General features: G+C 44.1%; 1 protein-coding gene and 2 long non-coding RNA genes across 4 annotated transcripts; 1 reads left to right on the top strand and 2 right to left on the bottom strand.

The window, feature by feature from the left end:
• Positions 1-1,230: 1,230 nt before the first annotated feature.
• Positions 1,231-8,422, bottom strand: LOC122161565 (ovocalyxin-32-like). Its single transcript, XM_042821090.1, has 6 exons — positions 8,171-8,422; positions 4,391-4,453; positions 3,357-3,528; positions 2,542-2,678; positions 1,802-1,864; positions 1,231-1,708 (listed from the first exon to the last, which is right to left on the bottom strand). The coding sequence occupies exons 1-6, from the start codon at positions 8,405-8,407 to the stop codon at positions 1,550-1,552; spliced, it is 831 nt and encodes a 276-aa protein (XP_042677024.1). The 5' UTR covers positions 8,408-8,422; the 3' UTR covers positions 1,231-1,549.
• Positions 8,423-8,654: 232 nt separating this feature from the next.
• Positions 8,655-19,780, top strand: LOC122161567. The gene is made up of 4 exons (XR_006169211.1): positions 8,655-9,573; positions 12,310-12,386; positions 15,136-15,332; positions 19,657-19,780. It is a non-coding gene; the product is annotated as an uncharacterized LOC122161567 (long non-coding RNA).
• Positions 19,781-20,272: 492 nt separating this feature from the next.
• LOC122161568 lies at positions 20,273-23,003 on the bottom strand. 2 transcript variants are annotated; one of them, XR_006169212.1, is made up of 5 exons: positions 22,806-23,003; positions 22,591-22,694; positions 21,114-21,289; positions 20,858-21,001; positions 20,273-20,537 (listed from the first exon to the last, which is right to left on the bottom strand). It is a non-coding gene; the product is annotated as an uncharacterized LOC122161568 (long non-coding RNA). The 2 variants fall into 2 exon arrangements; XR_006169213.1 differs by lacking the exon at positions 22,591-22,694.
• Positions 23,004-23,582: the final 579 nt, after the last annotated feature.

Raw genomic sequence — 23,582 nt, forward strand, 5'->3', positions numbered from 1 at the left:
TGCAGTGAGATGGGGGTCGGCCTCTTCTCTCGTGTAACTGGGGATAGGATGAGAGGGAATGGCTTCAAGCTGCACCTGGGGAGATTTAGGCTGGACATTAGGAAATACTGCTTTTCTGAAAGAGTGGTCAGGCGGTGGAATGGGCTGCACAGGGAGGTGGAGGAGTCACTGAGCCTGGAGGTGATCAAGGAACGTTTGGACGTTGTGTTGAGGGACGTGGTTTAGTGAGAACTGTTGGTGATGGGTGGATGGGTGCACTGGATGATCTTGTAGGTCTTTTCCAACCGTGGTGATTCTGTAAAAGTGGAAGAGAGCACTTGGTCTTCTCTTGTCTGTACGCAGCCCCTTACAACACAGAGGCACACTATGTTGGTTTTTCTTAACGTGAAGAATTCACTGTGAACCAGTCTGAGCCTCAGCTCAGATCACGACTGCATTGGCCTCACCAGTAATTTTGCTTGAGTAAAAACCTACCATTTCAGGCTGTGGTTGGTCGAATGAAGTTTTGGCCCTGAAGAAGTTGGTGGAAATTTTGCCTTTGGATTCCAGCAGGGTTGCTACTTGTCCGGAAGTTACAGTTCTGCAGTTGCTTAACTGCCTTAAGATTGCATTGCCTGACACTGATCTGGAAGTTCTTCTCTTCTGGATACGGAGAGCTGTGGTAAAAATGGAGTAAGGGAACCAAACTTGCAGTTAAGTGCACTGCTAAAATAGAGCCTCAGAGTGCACAGCATGTGCTTGCTGTAATTCTAAAAATATTTTCATCACCTTTTTTCTTTTTTAACTGAAGAAATGTTGCCATTGAAAGCTCTGACTTTGTGTTTTTGTTGAGAAATGTCTTGCCAACACAAAACGTACGTGAGATACTGCTTCACTGAATTTATTGTAATGCCTGTTATGTGCTGACATAAAAACCTGCAGTCGGTAACATTACATCACTCTAATAAACTTGTGTAAAATGCCGAAATCTGGGAGGATATCAGATCACCCAGCCTAAATAACCCCAGATAAACCTTCACATTAAATACCTGAATCCTCATAGCTGATTACAGACCCCTGATAGCACGTCAGCAGGACTGGGACAGTGCAGGTGCTGGTTACTGGCTTCTGCAGGGCTTTGTGGGGAAAGATTTTGCTGCTCATCCACAGCCTTTTAAAGGTCAAGTACCGGGAGAAGATGGAAAGTTGGGGTCTAACAGCATTGTGAAAGAAAATCCAACTTCCACTCTGTATAATGGTATTTATTTTATTGGAGGTTATTTAAAAATCAGCAGGTAGCTATCTCAAAAAAACCAGCAAATATCTCTTAGTGACAGATTAATACTTTTCTCAAGATTTTTATCTGTGTATGTATAGTAGCAAAGTTTTTAGGTAGATCCCTAGAGCATTAATTTAGAGAAATTATAGAGGTTCATTCTGGAACAAATAGATGAAAGAACTGATGATTCAAATTTACTGTAATGAGGCTTGGATTGAAAAATGATCACAACTTCAGGCCTGTTACACAGAGGTTTCCCATTTAATGTGTGCATAAAGCTAATAATTGCTTTTAAAAATTCCCTTCCTTTTCATGGAACATCCCAGCAGCTGAGCCGTAGTCCTGTCCTGAGCCATCTTCGAGCCGATGGTTATCTGAAGTGCAGATGTACTTCACCCTCAGAGGGTGACCGAGTGTCCAAATGAGGTGCATGTGACAGAGATCTATTTTCTGGAGAAGAGATTTTACAATAATTGTCTTTTGTGATCTTTATCCCGTTTCTCTCTTGATGGAGGTAGGTACTGTGTGAATATGCTTTCTTACCTGCGTTGGAGTTTCGTGGAGCAAGATCATGAATTCAAACTCAACAGCACTGTCCTTCCTTATCTGGTCATGCATCAAAGGAAGACAAATAACAACACAAGTTACACTGCTGAAGTTTAGAATCTACCCTGATTTACTTGATGCGCTTAGCTTGCATAGAAAGTGAGAAGAATAGGGCTTAAGATGGCTGTGATATCTGGCTGGAGTAAGACAGGTTTTTGCATACGAACAGAGGAGGAATCAGGAGCAGTTACAGCATAAAACTTCAAAGACAGTAACTACAGTGTATGTCTGTACCCTGGCATGAAACTAGGCTTACACAGGTAATAATTCATTCAGTTAATCCTCAAATAAATGTGGTAATCTTGTCTATTAAACTCTCCTTCAGAAACGCTATTCTATGTAACTTGGGAGTGAAAAATGAATGCACAGATGAGTAAGAGAAAGTTTGGGAACTCCTATTCTGTAGGCTGTAGGTGTAAGGTACTTTCACCAGAATGCATATTGGACTGGTGCTACCCTGAAGTTTGGGTAGGGGGGCAAAGAGCACATGGTATGGGGCTGAGGAACAGCAGGATCATACGTTCAAATCTCCTGATTAAACCTGCAGAAGCCAACAGATCCACTTCTGGACGAACCATTGCCATTACAGAGAGTGTGAGATGTTGGCAGCTGTTTTATTCTTTGCCATTCTATAGGCTGTCACCTGTAAGGCAGATGTGTAATTTCCATTTGCTTACCTGCTGCTTCACAGCCTTGACTTGTGCCATGAAGTAACCCAAGTTCTCTGTTGACTTCTCCAACATGATGTAACTGCTACCAGCAATAGCCAAGCCCCACAGTGGAAGATGGGCATGGTCAATATTTCCATGGCTGTCTGAAAGAGAGTCGTATAAAGATGATGAATTCTGGCTGTTCATCAGAAACAGGATAAACCACAGAGCATTGCTGCCTGGCATGGCACTGTGCCTGGGAGCTGGCTCTTTCTGCAGGCGCTTAACAGTCGTGAACTGGGAGGAGAATGAATCGATCCTAAATTTACTGTGACTGCAGAAGTATGCCAGCATGATGGAAGTGAAATTACCAAGAGGTGTTAATCACCAGTTCCCCTCAATGAGGTGGGAAACCCAATATCCACAATAGTGGAGGTCATTACTTAACCAGGAGGAAAAGAGGTATCTGGGTGCACCATTTCCAGGATGGAAGAATTTTGTTTCCCGTCCCTTGTGAATTCCTGTCCACAGCTGTGGAAGGTTTGTGGCTTCAGGCAATTGCTGCTATTTCAGAATATTTTGCATTTACTTGACTGTAAAACTGCAGTCTATTTTTCAAAACCAGAACACGTTCACAACATTGTGTTGGCTACCACTGTGCTGCGAAACATGGTTGGATTTTTCTCCCCAAGAATTTGTGGTGAGGTGAGTTGTTCTGCTCGTTAGCCCTATAGCTTTAGGGTGCTACTTTGGGTTTGTGCTTTTTGAATTGCACGTTCCTTCACTTGTGTGCAAACTCTTTTGATATAAAATGAAGTGCAGTTGATTGTTTGGAGGAGTACCTGGAATATCATTTGCAATTATTGGTTTCGTTCGATGCTGGAGATATTGGTAAAATCTGTTGTCCTCTTCTTGGATTTCTTTCTTATCCTGAGTGTGAGCACACTTGATATTGACTTCAGGCGGAGACTTCTGTAGGTACAAGACTGTAGCAAGGCAGCTCCCAGCATTTTCCTGTAAAGGCAGAATTACAGACTGTGACCATTAATCAACGCTTCATTTACCAGCAACGCATTCTTAAAAAGCTCTTTGTAGAGATAAGTGAAGCATGCGTTTGGAGAAGGAACATGGGATGCTTTGTAGGAAGCTGTACAAAGATCAGAAAAACCTTTAAAGGATGTACATAACGTTATTTTTTTCTCCAGAAAGTTAAAGAAATGTAAACCACAAGGTGAAAGTGATTTAACAAAACTTTTAAATCAAGATGTAACAGAAATGTACCGAGCCATCTCAGAAATGTCTGCAAGTTCTCAAGCAATAATGCTGATAATGGGACTTTCATTGTCTGATATTTCTGCCTTGAAAGAAAAGTAATCTAATGCTTTAGATTAAATTCTGGAAGTAATTTGAATATTATAAGTGTGCAATAGAAGAACAGACGCTTGTGGTAAAATTGCTAGTGACAGCTGTAACAACAAATGGAGAGATGGTTGTATTTAAAAAAAAAAAAATCAGCTATATGTCTGCTCTCATTGTGGTGTGTGGACACAGCAGGAGCTACAGCTGGGTGAGGACCACAGTGTAACACTGAGTTTGGACCACTGCAAAGTCTGACTCAGAAGCTTTGTTGCCTGATGTGACTTACTAAGACAGCAAGTCAAGCAGGAAACTGCAGTTGGACCCCTGCATAGAAGAGCTGATAGATGAGATACTCGGGTGTTACTAAGAGCAAACTGTGCCCCATGCTGGACAGGTGAAAGCCTTACAGTAGGTCCTTATGTTGTGAAAGGCCCATTTGCAAAAACACTTAAGTGTACCGCTTTGAAGGTGTTAGAGTTTAACAGACACTCTAAGATGTGTTGGATGGTAAACTTACCCCATTTATGTAGTCTTCAGTAGTAAACTGCAGGTAATACTTCACACCAACTCCTGGAATGATCTGAAAGAGAGGAGGACTCAGCTTGCAGTGCAGCCTTGTGGCTCTCTGGACTGTGCCCCTAGCACTGTGGGGGAAGGCAAGGCTGCCTTTGTACCAAATACTCTCTACTTCATTATTGTAGCCATTATTTTCTGACCAGTGAGCAGTCTGAGTGGCAAACAGTAAGGAAAGCTTTATTAACTATTTGCTTGCAGAATGCTATTTTGTGTTGTTTAGCTGATGGCTATATTTCTAAGCCTCTCTTTGATGAAATCAGTCAAGAGTGAAGTATGCATTTTTATATGCTGCACTGTGATTTACTAGATAAGCTTTCTGACACATAAGCTGCATTATTTCTGTATCTGAAAGCTGGTTCGTTTTGCATAGATTGTTTTGGTAAGAGGCATTCTCCCTTGAAAACCTCTAGCTTTTTTTTTTCACACTACTGGTGTAGGACAGTGTTAACAAGGTTTTCCTCTGTGAGGTGTGTGATGCAGTGTGTAGAAAATGCATTTTACTGGAGAGTGCAAGCTATACAGTGTACACTGAAGTCAAATCACTGTAGTTCAGCAGCAGGGCTGTTTGGTAGTCTGTTTGTTTTCTGAACACAGTACACTTCAGGTAAACAGGAGGGGCATCTGGGCATTTGCACGGCGTTGAAGGTTAGAATCCAAAGCACCTGTGTGTGTCTTACTTATCTAAATGTGTTCTTTTGTGTTCCCACCATACCTTCATAAAGCCATCAACAGCATCGTGTCAGCATGGACAGGGCAAGGCCGTGAGCCCAGCTCCTGTCTTTGGTACATCTGCAGTTAGGTACTGCTGATGACAGATTGCTTTAGTCACTTCTTATTTTTACCTTCATGAAATCTTTACAAAGAGCCAAGTCTGGAGTTGGGCCCACATTATACCAAGAGTGTAATGAAGGAACAGAGAGGATGAGTTCAGACCTTTGCAATCTTCTCTCTGCCATTCTCTCCTGCCCCCATTTTCTGCACTAGCCAAAATGTTGTCCTTCTGATCTACTTAGTCTTAAGTCAAAATGACAGATTATTACGTGTTACTGCTTTACATTCTTCTCTTACTGTAGCAAACTGGTAAAAACTAACTTTCTGAACTGCAGGTTTATGAAAGAATCAGTAATTTGGGGACACTGACAGAAGGTTTTAATTGCTCATGATCTCTGCAGTTAAGCCTAAGGTTCTAATTATTGTAAAGTGATGTTGTTATTAGAGCTACTATCTCTAGCATTCTTCGTTTGATGAAGTATTGGTGTTTGAAGCACAGCAACCTAGGCTCATTCCTTGTCTTGTCATCAATACTACAGATGAGAGACACTGAAACAGTTGGACTGCTGGAGCTGGAGAAGCTTGGCTGTCTGATGTAACTGAAGGTAATGGTGGGGTTTCCAGCTGAACCTCTTCCTCAAGTAGCCCAGCACAGCAGCCTGCCTGCACACTGCTGGTTACAACGTCAGGGCCTTTGTCCTATGGAAGAAACTGCTTTGATTTCCACTATTATTTTCACTATTACTCCACAATGCATTCCTGTGAACCATCACACGCTGTGAATCGAATAAGAGCTGAGGCATATTTGATATCAGACAACACTGGCTGACTGAAAGTAGTCAAAGATAGCATCCAAGAAGAAAAGTAAATATTTGTATACACAGGGAGAGGTGTGGGGTCCACACATCCCTGCCAGCCAGCCCAGGCAGCTTTACCCTGGCTGCTGTGGAGGGAAAAGCCAGCAAAGTCGGCTGCTTTTTGTGCCCTAGATAATAAAGCTACCCTGCAACTGATCTTACCTTCCCACTCTGACTTGGGTACCTGACTGTTAGAAACTCGTAGATAACTTTTAATTGACTTATTTTAATATCAGTACCATAGTTCTGACGTGGCACTGTTTTGTGTCAAGATGAGCTTGTGTAGAGAGATCTCCAGCCATAAAATAGCATGTGGTACCCCAATTTTAGAAACTGTTGCAGTTCAGTCGAGTGATTAACTAGCTTTACCTCTGTGCTTCCCTGCTGATCCACCTGCCTAGCTGCTCAGCAGTATGGGAGTTTCTCTCTGGAATTCCAGGCTCTTCAGCTTCACTTCTCAAATACATATTTTAAAGTGCAACTGTCAACAATCCCATGAGATGCATGCTGCTGTTTCCTGGAAGATACTCACTGAAATTAAAAAACTAAACTTAATTAAAAAGCTAAACTAAAATCGATGAGAAAACAGAGAACTGCAGCCAGTGTCGGGTATGTGCCTACTACTGGTTGCTGGAAGAAGGAGCCACTGAAGGCTCATTTTACCAGAGCTTGAAAAATCCTCATCGAACAGTTACTGTACTGGAGGCTTTTTCCAGTCCTGTTTCTTATTGGCACCATTTAAATGTTTAGTGGGATGATAATATCAGTTTTTAAATACAATGCTCATGATTAAATTCCCTGATAAAGCTATTCTATTTTTGCTTGATCCAACAATAGACTAATAAATAGGAAAACTGCCTTCTTAAAAGCAAACAAAAAACCCATAACTCTTATATTCGCATTAGATAGTGCATTCCTTCCAGGAAATTCTTTTCATTTTTTACAGGGAAGGACAGGAAAGGAGGAAGTGACCATGTCTGCTGTGCTTCTCCTCTTGTTTTTACAGAGCATGCAAAGAAAAAAGGGGAAATAACCTGCAGAAAGTGGTTACGGAGTGCTGCACAGCATCGAGTACCATGAGGAAATAATGAGGCATTTCATTTCTCCAGGAGCCAATTTCTCCTTTCCTGTTTTGAAAGGCACGTGGGCAATGCTGGGTGGAGAAAATCCCTTTTCCTTACTCCATCTTGCAGATATTCAGTTACAGGTTGGAAAGATCTGCGCCAGCCCCTCAACTCCCGCTAGCTGTGGGGTTATGCCTGCACTGCTTCCATCACACGTGCTGCTCCAGGGAGCTGTGCCATAGAATCATGAAGGCTGGAAAAGACCCGGAATCCGAGATCCCCACCATGCCCACTGAGCACATCCCTCAGTGCCGCATCTTATGGGTCTGAACACCTTCAGGGACGGTGACCCCAATGCTCCCTGGGCAGGCTGACTGTTGTTTGGGAGAAGAGTATGGAGGGATGGATGCCGGCTGCACTGCTGTTGATACAAGCCAGGGTGCAACCAGCCTTCTTGGCCAGGCACAGCAATATAGAGACCTATCCTCCACCATATTACATGTGCACGCTGCCCAGTAAGTACAAAAGGGGCACCTGCGTGCTTTGTGAGAAATATCAAATGTTCGTTTTTGTCATCGATTTCTGCCAGAGTTCCAGAGGGAGCATGAAATGCCCCGTCCAGCACAGCCACCCTCGGCTGCATCCACAGAGCGCGTGCGGCGGTGTGAGCCGTGCAGCTGTGCCCTGGGGCTCCAGGCGCTGCTCGCCGTGTGCGACGGGAGGCCGTGCGCAAAGTCTGAACGGTATGCAGTAGCTATGTCAAATTTGATAGGAAGTTATCTCTCTGATGTGTGAAAAGTGTGCCGGTCGGCGTCGATCTTTCATAGAGATCCCAGTCTGAAGCCACTGGGATCCCTGGGGAAGACTTGAGGACCGAAACAGCGCGTCCGCAGCGCTTCGGAGCGGCGTGGGGCTGCCGGGCGCCCCGTGCAGCTGCTGCGTGGGGAAGGCGGGAAACGCTTCGCTCAGCGTCCCTCAGCCCTGAGGGCAGCTCCCCTCCCCTGCCCCGCCGCCCGTCGCCCCTCCTACCTTGGCGGTAGCCTTCAGCACCTGCCGCAGAGCCCGCAGCAGCCTGGGGGACGCCCCGTGGTAGTTGCTGTAGTGCAGCGCTGTCCTCGCCGCCCTGGAGGCCTGGCGGTCGCTGGGGTTCAGCGCGTGCATCACGCCCGGAGCCCACGGCCACGGCGGCTGCTCGGCTGCGGCGGGCGGGAAGGAGCTGAGGAGGAGAAGGAGGGCGGCGGGCAGCGCGGCGCGGAGCCCCGGCATGGTGCTGGCGGAGCGCTGTGAGGCGGGATCCGGGCGGGACGGTACTAATAGCGGGGACACGGCCCTCCCTTCCCCGCCCGGGAAGCGCTACGGGGAGCTCCTCGCTCGGGTCCTGCCCTTCCCTCAGCCCTCCCACCTGCCGGCGGGGAGGGCAGGGGGTTTGCGGGCCAGAGATGACGGCATTTGGGTTTGCCTTTGAGCGAAAGGTTAGGTGCTTTACGCAGAAAAATGACTCTCCCTGTACCAGGGGCAGGACTTCTCACCTGCCCCACAGTTACATCTGAGAGGTTCGGGTTTCCTCCTGGTCTCACAGCGCGGTGACTCGGTGTACCTGCAGTGACGCTGCCTCCATTTAGAGCACACGGGCACTATTCGTGTTGGTGACTGAGGTTCTGTGGTAGGTCAGGGCCTTAAAGAAGAGATAAGGGCTTAAAATACCTTTTATAGATTCTGGCTGTTAAGCTGGCACAACCTGCAAGCCCCTGATGTGTCGGGGCTGAGCTGTGAGGCTCTGGCCCTGTCCTTCGCTTCCTTTGAGCTCCCTTTGCCCTCGAACGTTCTCCTCCTTTTCCTGCTCTCTGTCAGTGCTGCTGTCAGTGATATGCTTGTTTCCTTTCTCCAGAGCATAACAAAGGCAATGTGAATAACGGGAACTGAAGTTGAGTGTGGGGACAGAAAGCCTGTAGCACAAAGCGGGGACAAAAGGCAGCTTCCAGGGCAATTTCCTAAATTGCTGTAGAGATTACGTTGCTATGATATGCTGTTGATCTAACGTGACTCCAATTCATAAACATTTTGCTTGGAAAAATAAAAGCTCGAATGGTTTTGGGGTTGGGGATGCATTCTTAAACCCAACAAACACTGGCATTCACTGCTTCCACAAAATTTAGAAGTAGTGTTTAAGTCTTGTTCTTGTGGGACTCTTTAAGGCTGTAAGAGCCAGGCCTCGAGTTCTGCTCTGCCTTTTTGTTTCAGACTTTTTAGGGAAGGTAAAAGTGAAGCTCTGAAGTATGTAATACCTGAACAGAAAGAACAGAAGCAAGTGATCCAGCTTGAAGTGACATTTCCTAGTTATCTAGAAAGTGGTGCAGGCTGATCTTCTCACTACCACCTTTACACCTCTCATTCCAGATCACTTAGTCCAGATTAAAGAGGATGATGGTGAGGTAAGTAACACGTTAATAACCCTTCTCACTCTCCTTTAACCAACAAGGCAAGTTTCCCAGTGTTAACGTCGTGCCGTGGTTACATCACACTCCACAGCTGATTTGGATCTTTTAGAAATTGAAGTGAGGGTTGTTTAGGGCAGCTGATCTAAAAAGCGTTCTGAGGTTTTCATTTTCTTACCATCTTTTCTCATTCATCAAATGCTTAGAGGCCAGTTATTGCTAATTTGTTTCAGATTTTAAGACTATTTCTATATCCTTTGTAAGCATTTTGCAGCAGACCTCACTGGCTCCTAATCACTAGCAGATGACTGTAATGTAATACACGGAATTTGGACAAAATTCAATGCATTTTGTTTTGCAACTTTTCCAGTTCTAACTTCAGTGTCTCGGTGGAGTGAAAAACAAGCTCTTTATTTTTTATGTAACTTGATTTTAAATGAATTGGACGTACCGTTTTCCTCCATCAGTAACTACAGCTTGAATTTTATTCTCAGTAATTAATCACAAAAGCTTATTGTCTCTGTAATTTCCCTCTTGTTTTGTTTTGTTTTCTTTTCTTTTGTTCTGTTTTCCCCTGGATAAACAAAGCCTTGAACAGTTGATCTTTCAGTGCATTTCTGGGCTGGCGTTGCCAATGGTTAAGCTGTGACTTTAAAATATGGATGTCTTTTTTTTTCAGGGAAATTTGGTTTTGAAGGTTTCTGATCATGCCTGGTACTTTCTTGTTATAAGATTTTTTTTAAAGTTGAGCATATGTATTCAGCATCACCAGCAACAGTTTCCATTCTTGCACATCCAGGTAGCAGAGTTTTCCCAATGGATTTTGTGCCTTGCCTCAGCTCAGGCTGTGTTTTCCTGCAGATGCTCAGAATGTCTGACGTGTGTTGCAGTTTTGCAAAAGGAGAGGCAATGTTAAAGCCAAAGTGATGTCTTCTATATTTTGATTGAGCATATAATAGAAAAGCTTTCTAAAAACCTGTGTATCTTAAGTGTTGGTTGGACTACGGGGAGGATTGCTGTAATAGTTCTGTTGGGAGCTAAAAGAAAAGCAAACAAGAAGAGAGAAAGCAGTTGAAGGTAATTTATGTCTCAGTGAATATTCATTGGCTCTAACATGGTTTCCCATTAGATTTATGGGATTAGTTTAGACCAGAACTGTTGAAGCCAGGAAATGACAAAAACGGGAAGAACTTGAAAACTATTCATCACTTAAATACGAGTTGTTTGGGGCAGTACAGGGACAGCTCTTGAAGTGTAAGGGATTATGGTGTCTGTGTCAGTAAAGAAGGACTTGTAGGCTCTTTTTTTTTTTTTTGTAGTCCTTTTTGATACCATCAAACATTTCAGTGTAGAAACAAACTTTCTGAGCATAGTGAAACAGAAGAACGTGGAATTTCTCAGTCACCCAAGCTATAATTGAGAAAGGAAACGAGCTTACAGTGATGGATGGCTAGGTTTAAGATGGTCGTATGTTCCAACAAGGGAGTGTAAATCGTTGCAGACTGTTAATTTGTACCAAACATTTTGTTAATCTACTTTGTTGTTGTTTTCTTTTGATTATGGAATGTGCGTGGTGTTAACAGGACAAGAAGTAATGGCCTCAAGTTGTGCTGGGGGAGGTTCAGCTGAGATAGTAGGGAATTTCTTCATGGAAGAATTGCAAGGCACTGGCACAGGCCACTCTGGCACAGGCAGTGCTGGGGCACCATCTGTGGAGTGCTCCAGAACCATGGAGATGTGGCACTGAGGGACGTGGCTCAGTGGCCATGGTGAGGGTGGGTTGGGGTTGGTGATCTTTGAGCTCTTTTCCAACCTGAATGACTCTGTGATTTCTGTGATGATATCTTTCAGTGAAATCTCCCTTTGCTGACTGGCCCCAGCAAACAAACCCCTGACGTGCTCAGTGAGAGAGTCACTAGGTGGTCAAGCACAAGCACGAACAATGAACTATACTGCTTAATCACAACTCTGAAAACTAAATGGATCTTGGGCACATGTTCAGGCCTGTTTAAAAATGCATGGAAATTAAGGCAGCTATTTAAACATTGAATAGGAATATAATTGAGTATTTAGTAGCACAGATGGCCGTGATGGAAGGAGCTCTGAACGGCTGGGCAGAGCTGGATGTTGGGCTGGTGTGCCTTTCCTGTGTGCAGTCCTTAGAGCCATGCTGCCTCAGCAGTGATGTTCAGACTGTGCCCAGGATCTCTGAAAGGTGGGCTCTAAAATGAAGGCTTTGAGAGCACAGTTCAGATGGAATTCCCCCCTGCAGCCCTGGATTGATGCTCAGTCGTGACCCCTTGCTACACCAACAAAGTGTTTTATTTTGTTTGAGGTTAACGTTTGCCTCATAGCTGACAGCAGTAAAAATCACCTTGAAACACTGGTATTTGTGACACTTTATTTTTAGAGATTCAACTTATGTCACTGTTAAATAAGCATTGCAACAGAACAACAATTTTTGAATTATTCGGTTGCACAATGTTTAACCAAGGCAGTAAATGTTTGCACAAAAAGGGAGCAACTTCTCAGTGTTTTAAATAAGGTGGGGACAAATGGTTGAATTCTTACTGTGCATACTGTAACACTGTATCACAAACTGTCTTCCTTGCAAGGCGACGTGTTTGCAAAGGTCCAGCAGAGGTAGGAGCTGTGAGGAAACACATTTTTCCTGTCTTGCTCACAGCATCCTCCCTTTTGTACTCACGTTTGTGACCGCTGTTCTCTGTGCAGGGAGCATTCCCAGGACTCCACTCCCACCAGGCACAGTGGATGCTGAAGGTCCAACATCTGCGTGATGGAAAGGCAAGGTGAGCAGCACAGCTGGGGGCAGAAGCAGTCACATGGGAGGTTTAGGTTGGATATCAGGAGGAAGCTTTTCACCCAGAGGGTGGTGAGGCACTGGAACAGGTTGCCCAAGGAGGCTGTGGATGCCCCATCCCTGCAGGCATTCAAGGCCAGGCTGGATGTGGCTCTGGGCAGCCTGGTCTGCTGGTTGGTGTCCTGCACACAGCAGGGGGTTGGAACTGGATGAGCAGTGTGATCCTTTTCAACCCAGGCCATTCTGTGATGATCCAGAACAGACAGATCTGGGCAGACAAAAAGAATATCCCATTTCTGCTTTTTTTTTTTTTTTTCCTTTCCTAGGATTCATGATATCTCCCAGACCAAAGACAGAGTGCACAGATTAAATATTCCCTAAATTAAGTATTCCATACTTATGTTATTAAACATATCACCCAATTTTCAGCTCTTGCCTACAGAATGGTGGCAATGTGCCCTTTCCTGCTGTCACTCTTCCTGCTGCATTTCCTGTAACACCAGGTGACTCAGTCTTGAGGGGAGTGACCACTTCAGTGGCAATAAGGGCAGGTCACTTATCAGCACTTTCTGAGGTCATCTCACGATACTGTGATTTATTTTTTTTCGTGTGGAGGCACATACCTGATTATCACAGCCTATTTATGCCACTTAAAAAAATAAACTGTAAGACATTTTTACTCTGAGCATTAGAGAATTGTGGAATAAAAACATCGGAGCACTTGTCTCTAGTTCTTTGAGCAACTCAGGTATGTTGCCTCCTTGATGTACTGTGTGGCTTATTCTCTCTGGTGGTTTTCTTGTCATTGCTTCATCTAGTGATAATCTCATTTTCTTCATTCTGATCAGAAATAATTCCTTCTTTGTTCTCTCCTGCATCACTGTATGTTCCCAGAACTTCTGAGAAAATGATCTTTTTTTTGGATTACTCATTCTGTTTTGACAAACGTGTGTTTCCTTGCATATCCATGTAAGAACTGTTGTGTTTATTTCTGCACGTCACGCAGTTGGGTTTAATCAGAAGCATGATGGTGGGTTTAGGGACCTAACAGCACTTAGGTTTCAGGATTAAAGAAAATACAGAGAAACAACATTGCTTACAGAGCACAGACTTGAGAGTGGTCAGTGTGATACTTCTCATGAGCCTTGCAGTCACTGAAACACCAGTTATACTGAAAAAAATCCAAGCAACAATTGAAAGCTGTGATCTCAGCTGCAGCTTTGATTCCATAATAAGACCAAATAAAAGACTTTCAACTGCTTAAGGGTCAATGAAAATCTTACACACAGTGTGTGTGAGAGCTGTAGAGGAGCACTATCCTGTAATTTTCGGAGATGTTCATTCCAGCTGGAGAAGCCACGAGGTGAATGTCCCCATTGCTATGGGCTGGTGCATTCAGGTGTCCAGTAAGTTTTATCAGACTGTTTCAGAATTCTGTATTTACACATCAGCAGGTTTTTAGGTCAAGCCCTTATAATTTTTCTGATACTTTCTTGATGAGGACTGAGATATCGAACCGGTGTTCCTGGTAACGATTGGCACGCTGGTACGGATCAGGAGAGATATAAGCCCAGCTGCAGGACAAACCTCAGAGCTGCAGTGGTTCTGTCATCTTACATACATGCAAAGTGATTGTGAAGCACGTTGTGCTCTTCCTTTGCATACCTGGACCTGAGACATGATGGTGCTGAGCAGACACTGCAGTTCTCTGCAGCGATTTGTAGAACGCGTCACTTTCATCTGATGAACGGCAGCCTTCCAAGCACTGTGCTTGTTACCTCTGACTAAAAGCATCTCGTTCATGAGCTGTGCTCCTTCCAATGGGAATATAACGTGATCTGGGAAATTATTCTGCTGTTTCACTAAATCAAAATGAAATGTCAGGGATTTGGGTTTGATACCCTCCCAGGACTTAAAGAAAATGCAATTTCTGGCAGAAACCAAATTAATATTTTATATCTCAGATGCAAATTTGACATTTTCTGTTGGAAGGCCTCTGGTTTTCCTGCTGACACTTACACATTAGCAATGAAAGCCTGGGAAGAGGCACATTCTCATTGGGTTGTATGCAATGCATAACAAACCCTCCTTTGGTGGGGGTCGTTGCTTTTGTCGTGTCCATCCTGGATCAGTGCTAAACATGAGATGTGGGTTTGGGGTTCCACTGTTAAAAGTACACTCAGGAGGCTTTTGTTACCATTCCCGGGAGGAGGTGCAATTCACAGTGGTGGTATTTTGTTGGGTTTTTTTTTGATGTAACTTGTGTTAGGGGTTCTGATAATGTGCTGAAGTGTTTGTATCAACATCTCAGAGAATTTTAGCAGCCCAATGCCACTAGAAATCAGCAGCAAGTCTGTTAGGTGAGAGCAGGTCTGGGCATCAGATATGTAACACATTTGTGAGCAGAACAGCTTGTTACATGTGTATGACGTCAAGCTGTGTGTATTGATGGAGGTGTAAGGTGTCCCTGAAGCACTGGTGTATGTACTGTGATTAAGATTTCCTGCCACAATCCCTGATCCCATCTGCCCATGCCAACAGTTTTTAACTGAGGCGTGTATGCCACGCTTGGCTGTGTCCAAACAGATTTCCTGAACCATTTAAAGAAAATTATCCAGTAAACAAAAGCAAGGGAGAACTTTTAGTTTCTCACTTATAAGATGTGACTATTATTGCAGAGTTTTCCATGCGATGGCACAAGCTCATATTGAAATCTTGTTCTGACTTTTCTTAAACAGCCCCGACTGACCTTGCTTCCAAAGGTGAATGTGAAGAACAGCAGGGTGAGAGCCAACGCTGGGCGCATTGAAAGCACAACATTGGGAAGCACTGAGGACCTCCTATTTCCACTGAGTCCTTTTCCTTCCTCCAGCAAAACCTGGGGCTCGTCTCTGTCCCTGCACACCTGGACTCTTCTGTGAGCCCCTTCAGTAAGGTAATTTTTAGCACTACTATATACTAGTGTATATACTTCAGTGATGTCAGCTTAAGAGTACAAGGATACCTCAGCACAGCAGGACGTTCTTTTAGTGCATACGTAAGTTACTGTTTAATAAACATGGGCTGTCTTAAATAGGAGATTTGTCTCAGTAATATCTTCCAGCTGAATTTCTAAAGAATGCTTGATGGATAACGCTCACGTAGAAGGGAACCATTGCTGATAGTATGTATGCTTCCTGCATTTTTCCTCTTCGCGTTTTTGGGAAATGGAAGATCAGGTTTCAAGAAGTTTGTGTGCTTTTGGCTTCTATACAGTAATAAGTCAACTTTAATTTTCATAACTTGGCTTTTATCCTGACTGTTAAGGTATCTCCCAAAGTGATTTGACGTGGCACAGCCTTGATTTAAATGGAACTGCTGAATGCCAGTTCCTTCGTTGCTCTTGTTTTGATACATTCTGCTGTGCGTGATTCTGCAGGCTGTCTTTGGAATGTCAAATGTGTTTTTAACTGTTATAACTTTGCCATAATGCACAAACTGCAGACAGAGATGAAGAAAAATGGAGCAGTCCCACAGCAGCTGGGTGCTTTGGGCAGTCAGCACTCAGTCCTGTGCACGTTGCAATTGCAAATCTGTGCAGATAAAACGCAGGCAAAGCAAAACGCGTTAATGGACAGAGGAAAATGTAAAGGGTTTTATAAAGCACTTGTGAGAGCAATTTAGTTTTGCCTAGTAATACATCACTGGAGACAGCAAAAGCAGGGAGGATGGTACGTTTTAACTGCAGTTCCCCATGGGCATAAGTGTAATCCCTGCTTTATGTTCTGAACATTTGTCAGCGCAGAAGGCTGCAGATTTCGCCTCGTGTAACTCATGCAGGGCTTTCATGCAGCCTTCTAGATGGAGCCCCATGTCATTCTGTGATTTTGTAACATGGAATCCATGAAGTGTGACCTTGTTTGAAAAAGTCTCAGTTGTGAAAGCGCCTCATTGAGACAGCAGCACTGCTCAGCACACCTGATTGTAGCAAACAGTGAATGCTCAGATCTGCACCTGGCTGATTGTAACTGAGGAGTTAGGAATAACAGGGCAGGGAAACGCAGCGCATGCAAAGGTAGGAGGAAATAGTCTTGCAAAGCAGACACACTTAACTAACTCCTGGTGAAGCCAAATATTTTTCTGTACACAACATTGTAGTTCTAAAAGAACCAAAACCTATTGGAATAGGCTAGCTTATGTTGAGATTTTGCAGCTGCTATGATTAGGCATTTCTTTTTAATGATTGTTTTTTTCTAGCCTTCTGGGTCCCAGTATGCAACTTTGAGTATTTGTAGTGCAGGCAGCACTTTAGAAGGAGCAGAGGAAATTTGACCTTGGCTTGAAAACTTGCTTTTTAGGAATGAGGCAATTAACTGCAGTAATTAAGCTCCCTACATTGGAGGAGTCTTCAACAGTAATATTTCCCTTATGAAAACAGATCCAAAGAAGACCCAATTAGATCAGTCCATGTAAGTTAAATCATTGAAATTAAAGAAAATTTGAAACGAGCCAGAGGACAGCACAGAAATTTGCTCTTCTAGGAGCAAAATAGGAGGTGGTAGAAGATCACAGGAACCAAGGATCACAAACATGGGGATGAGCAGACCTAGGGAGGTCAGGTAGCCCATCGCTGACCGATTGACCTCCTGAAAACAAAGCAGTTTGTTTATCACAGGAAAAGCCATAGTTTTGTCAGGGTAAACATTATAAAACTTGAGGCTTGTGATTTAGTGTCTGATCTTACAGCTGAGTGATTTATATTTCACCCATGTGCTCATTAGGAATACCAGCTCAGCTGCCATCTGCAGGGTCAGGGCCTGCAGTAATTGTGTGTTAAATGCATCAAATACACATTCATAACTTGGTGTATAGGAGGGCATAGCTGCAGCCCTGAAGCCAGCAGGACCTAAAGCTAAAGGAAACAACTAAAGAAAACTCCAGGAAACCACTAAATGAACCCTTTGTGTCCCAGAAAATAAGCTGGTAATTTAAGGCACACTTAAAGCTTTAAAACAGTTTCCCAGCCTCAGTTTTGGGAACATGCTGAGCCTGGCTATGCACAGTGCCCCCTCTTGAAATCATCTCCCCTTTCTCAGATGTCTCAGCTTTGATTTGAAGAATAGTATTTCCTCATTTAGCCCTTTTTCCTAGTTGCTGTGCTAAAATTGTGAGTACTTGTTTCAGTTTTGTTACTGGAGATGTGAGCAGTGTTTGTCAGGCTCTGTGGCTTAGCCTAAGGCAACAGTGTCAACAGCAAATTGTCACTTTGCAGCCAATATTGAGTGCTAACTCCGAGAAACTGCAGGAGTGCCAGGGCAGATTATTAATTGTGAGTATACAAAACAAATCTTGAAGGAAGAGTGTATCGTAGTTTAACAATGCCTGGTTGCTAAATCTGTATTTGCTGATTGCACACACAAATGAAGAAAGCGTTGCAACAGCACCAACGTTTTCAACAAACCATCTGTGTCAGCAGGCCTGTTTGCTGCTGGATCCAGTCTCTGCCCTCCCACCACGTTGCTGCATGCACCAAGGTCCAGGCAGCATGGTGGAGGCTGAAGCATGCTGCAGGCTTTGGCACGAGGAGCCAGGTGGTGATGCTTGGACTCGGTGGTCCCCAAGATCTTTTCCAACCTTAATGATTCTATGATTTATGGCCCCGCTGATTTCACTGTCGACTGCCTTGAAGACTGGGATTGTGAGCAGTGATTCATTCATCCTCCAGTTCTTCCCAGTCCCGTGGGAGCTGTGAAAGCTTGTTTCAGTCCTGTTTCCTGAAGGCAAAAGTGGTGTGTGGGGCAGGTTGCCGGGCTGCGCTCTGCTGCTGGCGACTGAGTTGTTATCTCCTGGGTGTAACCTTGGCAGTGTCATCTGCCTGAAAATTCTAAGGCTTCAGCTCCACAGTGCTGTCACTTCTGTGAGGAGGGCAGTGGGTGTGCGGCCATCTGTGGGAAAGATTCCCAGGGAATAAAGGCTGGCAATGCGCTGAGCAGAGCACTGCTCTTGCAGGTTTTGACACAGTAAACTTGTAAGAAACTTTGGTCTGCCTATTGGGCAGAGAAAATGCGGTAAAAAGGGCACCAGGTCTGGGAGGACATTGAGCAGAACCAGAAATGATGCTGAGAGAGTTGGGGATAGAGGCAGGATGGTCATTTTTGGCAGATCTACACAGAGAGTCACTTGAGAGCAAGCTTGTATTGAGGGGTTTTCTTCTGCTGTTATACTCACAGAAAAGCAAAGTCTGCAAAGTGTGGAAGCAGAAACCTGGAGTTTGTGTTTTCTGCTCCACCGTATGCTCAAAACCTCTTCTGCAAACTCTAGATTTTTATCAGCAGTTTTAGATTCCTGGTTTTGCTTTTTTTTTTCTGTGGGACAAAGTGATTTGCAAAACCACACAACTAATGCTCATATGTCCATACTGTACCCAAGAGCTTTTCCATGCATGTCTTGCTTAAAGCATCACTGCTGCCTGTGGATCTGCCTTCTGTCCCTTCACTTACCCAGGGATGTTCAAACCCATGGCTCTGGGCTGGTGAGCCTCCTCCTCACCCTTCCTTGCTGTGGAATTACCAAAGTGCCAGCCTGCTAGTGGTAATGACCACCACTGTAATTTTATTTTGGGCCAGTTCATCACAAAGCTTACAGCAGATAGGGATCTCGGGATGCTGGCAATGTCTTTTTTGCTTTTTCAGTCAAAATATTTGGCCTCTGTAACATTTTTAATAACCATGACGGATCTATTCGAGTATGCTAATGCACTGCAAACAATCTGATTGCTGCTCTCTGAGAGGAGTGGAGCAAGGCATAGTAACAGGCTGCCTTTAAGGGGAGAACTTGCAAGTGTAGATTCTAGGGGGAAAATACCTCCACCCTGAGTCACATCAAGGCACCTTTTGTGACTGAGTTACACCTCCAGCCGAGGGGTGGCCAGGGACAGTGCCACCTTTTATGAAATTTAATGGCACTGAAGAAAATGTCATTGCAAATGTTCCTTCCTTCTTTAAAGAGAAAAAATACGATCCTGGCTCCAGGATGAGACGAGCCTTGTGTCTGTCTGCAGCTTGGCTGCAAGAGGGGGAGAAGGAAACATGAATGCTTTGGGTTTGCTGATCGCAGCCCTCCTCCACGTCACATAGCAGAGCAGGGGTTGGATGTGAGAGTGTCTGTTTGGCCCCGCTCACCTCTGATGAATCTGTTTGCTTTCTTATTTCCTAGAAAAATCATGGTAAGACTTATAAAACCACTAATTGTTTGTTTCTCTTTTTTGGTGATGTAAACAGTCTCATGCAGTGGAGAAAAGTCATCCAAAATTGCAGTTATTAACAGTGCGTGGAAGGACTCTGAGGGACACGTTCCCCAAATGCATTAAGGGTCAGTTCTTGTTCACCAGTGGGTTGTATGAAAATCGAGTGTCACGATAGCTGATCTGAGCTCTCAAAAACAAAGTCTGCCCCAAAGCACTCATTGTTTAGAGTGTAACTAGAAGCTGGAAGAAGTGTGATTTCTCAGTTTGCCAAGGGAAGCAACCTCTCCCGATCCTGTACGGGGGCCAGGGTGGGATGTTATTACTTGGCTTCATTCTCAAAAGCAGGATTTTTATCTGTTCCTTTTCCTGAGTTCAGTTTTCTCTTTCCATTTTATGTTCCCTATTGTTTTACAAGGCAGTATACTTGGCATTTGCTGTTAGATGGTAGATATTTGAAAGAAGTGTCACGGCTGTTCACTGCATTGTGGTATTTTATTTGAATGCTTGGTGGTTGTGGATTGCATTGTAGATATGTCACATGAACTGACTTCTCACGTTTTCCAGAACAAAAATTAAATTGCTATGGCTTTCCAGATAAGAGAAAAGAAGAAAACTTCATATTTTTTCCTTTCAGTTTCTTCTTGACCATGGCTTCGCTTAATGGTGCAGATGCAGAACCTTGGTTTTTGACTGCAATCATAGTAAAAGCGTGTTTCTCATGGTGTTGTGTGAGCAGGATTTGGTTCAAAACTGCTATTCCTGAGACAAGCTCTCTCTAAGTGCTGCAGGATGTCCCATTATCGTTGTCAGCCTTTTGTGGTGGGACTCAGCATTAAAAAAACCTTCCCATGTTTTGCTGCAATAGAATTACTCCAAGAAGTTTCTCTTCTGGGAAGAACTTTATTTCCTCTGTGTCTGAAAGAGTATTTAGAATTCTGTGAATCTATTTAATAACCTCCAAACTTATTTAAGCATTCCTGAAGCTTCAATTGGATGAATTAACAAGATAATGTTATCAAACTGTGAGGCTCTTGTGCTGAAGAGGGGAGGAATATAAGAAGTAGAGACAGAGGAACAGGTGGGGAAAACAAAACACTTAGGGAAGCAGTGGATATTCAAAGGACCCTCTTAAGTAAGCTTGATTTCACCCAGCCTCTGTGCAGGGTGTGGAATGCACAAGCAGAGAAGGAAAGGAAGGTGAAGCTGGAGCATGCAGTCATTCATATATGGAGCACCTGAGAGGGAAGTACTCCAGCAGCTTGCAGGCATCATCAGGCTGGGCTGATGGGAGCCACTGGGATGGTTCTAGAGACAAAGAAGTGCAGGTGCTGGGTGGTGTGAGCTCTTCCCTGAGTTCTTTCTCTTCAGAGACTTTGGTTCTGTTAAAGAAAGATAAAGCAAATGATTTGTTATAGCTTTGGAGGATATCTGCATGTATGAAGTCCACAAAAAATGTCCAAAGCCAGCACAGGACGGTGTGATCTGTCTTACTCATTCAAGTGAAAACATGGTAAGTGTGCCCAGTTATGGTAAAGGTTAACGTTGCTGGGAATCTCATGATGCAGCAGGGTGAGGTGAGGCTGCAGCCTTCTCGTGTCACTGTGTTGCCCTGCTGCAAGGTGCTGAGAGGATGCCATGATTCAGGCTTTGCCTAAACGGATGTTCATCTATGAAGACAAAAATGTGAGGTTATACAAACAAAGCATAACTTCCAGCGAGAAGCATTCATTTTGTTTCACCTGTGTGCTTGTGCTCAAGCAAGGCCATTTCCAAAGAAGATTTTACTCAGTTCTTCCTTCCAGAGGAACCATCCAGAGCCCATTTTGTAGGTGGAAGAAATGTGCTTTGCTGCAGGTAGGTCACATCAGTTAGCAAATGGGTGACAGGTGCAGCATGACTTCCCTTACCTCTGTGAGCCAGGGAAGGACACCTGGCTGGGGGTGTGCACTGGCATCACGACACAGTTTGAAGCACGGGAAATCCTGTAGGTGTCACGAGAACCAAAAGCTCTTAAGATCAAATGTTTCAAAGCTAACAAAGCCACAATGACTCTTCATTGAAACTTTGGCCTTTGGCCATTGATGCTTTGGGATGATGTCAACTTTAACATACATTTACTCAGTGTCAGTTACTTCTGTGTACAGCAGTGCTGTCGTTTCCGTAGTGCCAGGAAGTGTGATTATGATATTTCAGTTAGTCACCCATACTACCTGTACTTATGTGGAAGAATATGAATCTGCCTGGTTTTTTCCTAATGCTGTGAGCAATATTTATGAAGTTGTTCATACTTCGAAACCGTGAGCTGGTGAACTCAGAGATATAAAAATGCACAGAATTGTAATTTCTGTGGAATGAAAATGTGAAATCAAGTGTTGAGTAAGATGCTTTTAAAGGAAACAATATATTTTCTGCACTATAGTACAAGTAGTTTTCTTGCTGCACAGAATAATTTTTCATTCACTTTTTGAAGGAAGTAAAGCAGATAACTGTGTTTTACAGCCCCCCCTCCAGCTGCTCGCTTAAACAAATGCTTCGGCAGAATGCCTGGTCCTCATTTTATTCTTGACTATTGGCTTCTGAATTTTTTTCCTTCCCTCTCCCAGGTATTCAGACAGATAAATTGCTGGTTTGCAACTCTGCCAATTAGGTGTGCTTTTTTTTGCCTTTTTTCTCTTTTTTTTGCTGAATGTCCTACTCGCTTCTTGCAACATTTCTCACAATGCCTCTTTCCTGGGATCATGAGACAGAGCAAAGTTTTGTGCTTTCAGGGGTAAAACTGAGTATGTGGAAAGGACTGAAAATTATTGGAATGTTACTGCTTTTATTTTGGAAAGGCTTCAATCCAGTATGAATACTTAACACATGCTGTCAGCTACAGGTATAGAATATTCCTTTCTTTACTAAACTACTGAATGTAACCACATCACACTTGTCTTTGCTGGGCTCTGCAAACAGTCTGTGCACTCACACTGAATTTTGGGAACACCTGGAGTGGATAAAATACCAAATGATGCTGTGCCACCTGCCAGAAGTGTTGCAGTTGGAATAAGAAGTCATGGAAACACTGGAGCTCTGGAACAAAAGGGAAGTGACCACCAGTCAGGAAAGTGAAAAATTGATAGCAGCGTGTCTCCTAGAATAACAATTGCTGGATAGGAGTGTGTGAAGTGGGGCAATACTTACCAGGGTGTTATCAGGAAAGAGCCTTTTCTCTGCAGAGCACTGTATGTAGATGAGCAGATCCCAGGTAGGAGGCTGCACAGTGGAAGAGGAGTTCCAAACAAGTCCCAGGATCAGACATTCAGCAAAGGAGTGAATCCCAAAGCTCAGGAAACAACGGTGCCGTGGAGCAAGGCTGTTTGCTTGGGAAGTTCTGCTCAGCTCTGGGCTGCAGTCTAAGGAGAGAAGGAAAAAACCACAAACACCTTACCCTTGTCTTGGAAACTCTCCAGTAAAGTTCAATTACTTCAGGGCAGAGGAAGTGCCTGAAGAGGAACTGCTGGGTGTGCATAAACTCATAAAATATCCCCCCCTTGGTGGGGGAAGGGAAAGGAGTTTGAAAGGAGGTCTGCATTTGGAATATAAGTTAACAAGGGAGAAAAGTAAAGACCTCAGTGTGGTAACCACGAGGATTGATGCTGCAGTTAGAAAGAAGAGGTTCTTGCTGGTGGCTTTGTGCGTGTCACAGCCTGCTAGGCAAATTGCTGGGTGGTGGTAATAACAGACATCAGCTTCAGAATATCTGTGGGTGAACTGTGTGCATTACACTTTTATGGGGCTATGAGAGGCAGCCTGCAAGGCCTGCGATGGAGTCAGCAGGAAGCAGTTGCTTTCTCCCATCCCTGTCTGTGTTTCCAAAGAGCGAATGGTCGGGCCTTGGTGACAGCCTTGGTGCACAGTTATTCTGCCCGTCTGCAGGCTCTAAGCTGTCGACCAGTCTCTAATACAACAGCTTCTTTG

Source organism: Centrocercus urophasianus, unplaced genomic scaffold (assembly GCF_019232065.1).
Source record: "Centrocercus urophasianus isolate 14NV4802_14NV808 unplaced genomic scaffold, USGS_Curo_1.0 seq_19, whole genome shotgun sequence".
NCBI lineage: Eukaryota > Metazoa > Chordata > Aves > Galliformes > Phasianidae > Centrocercus > Centrocercus urophasianus.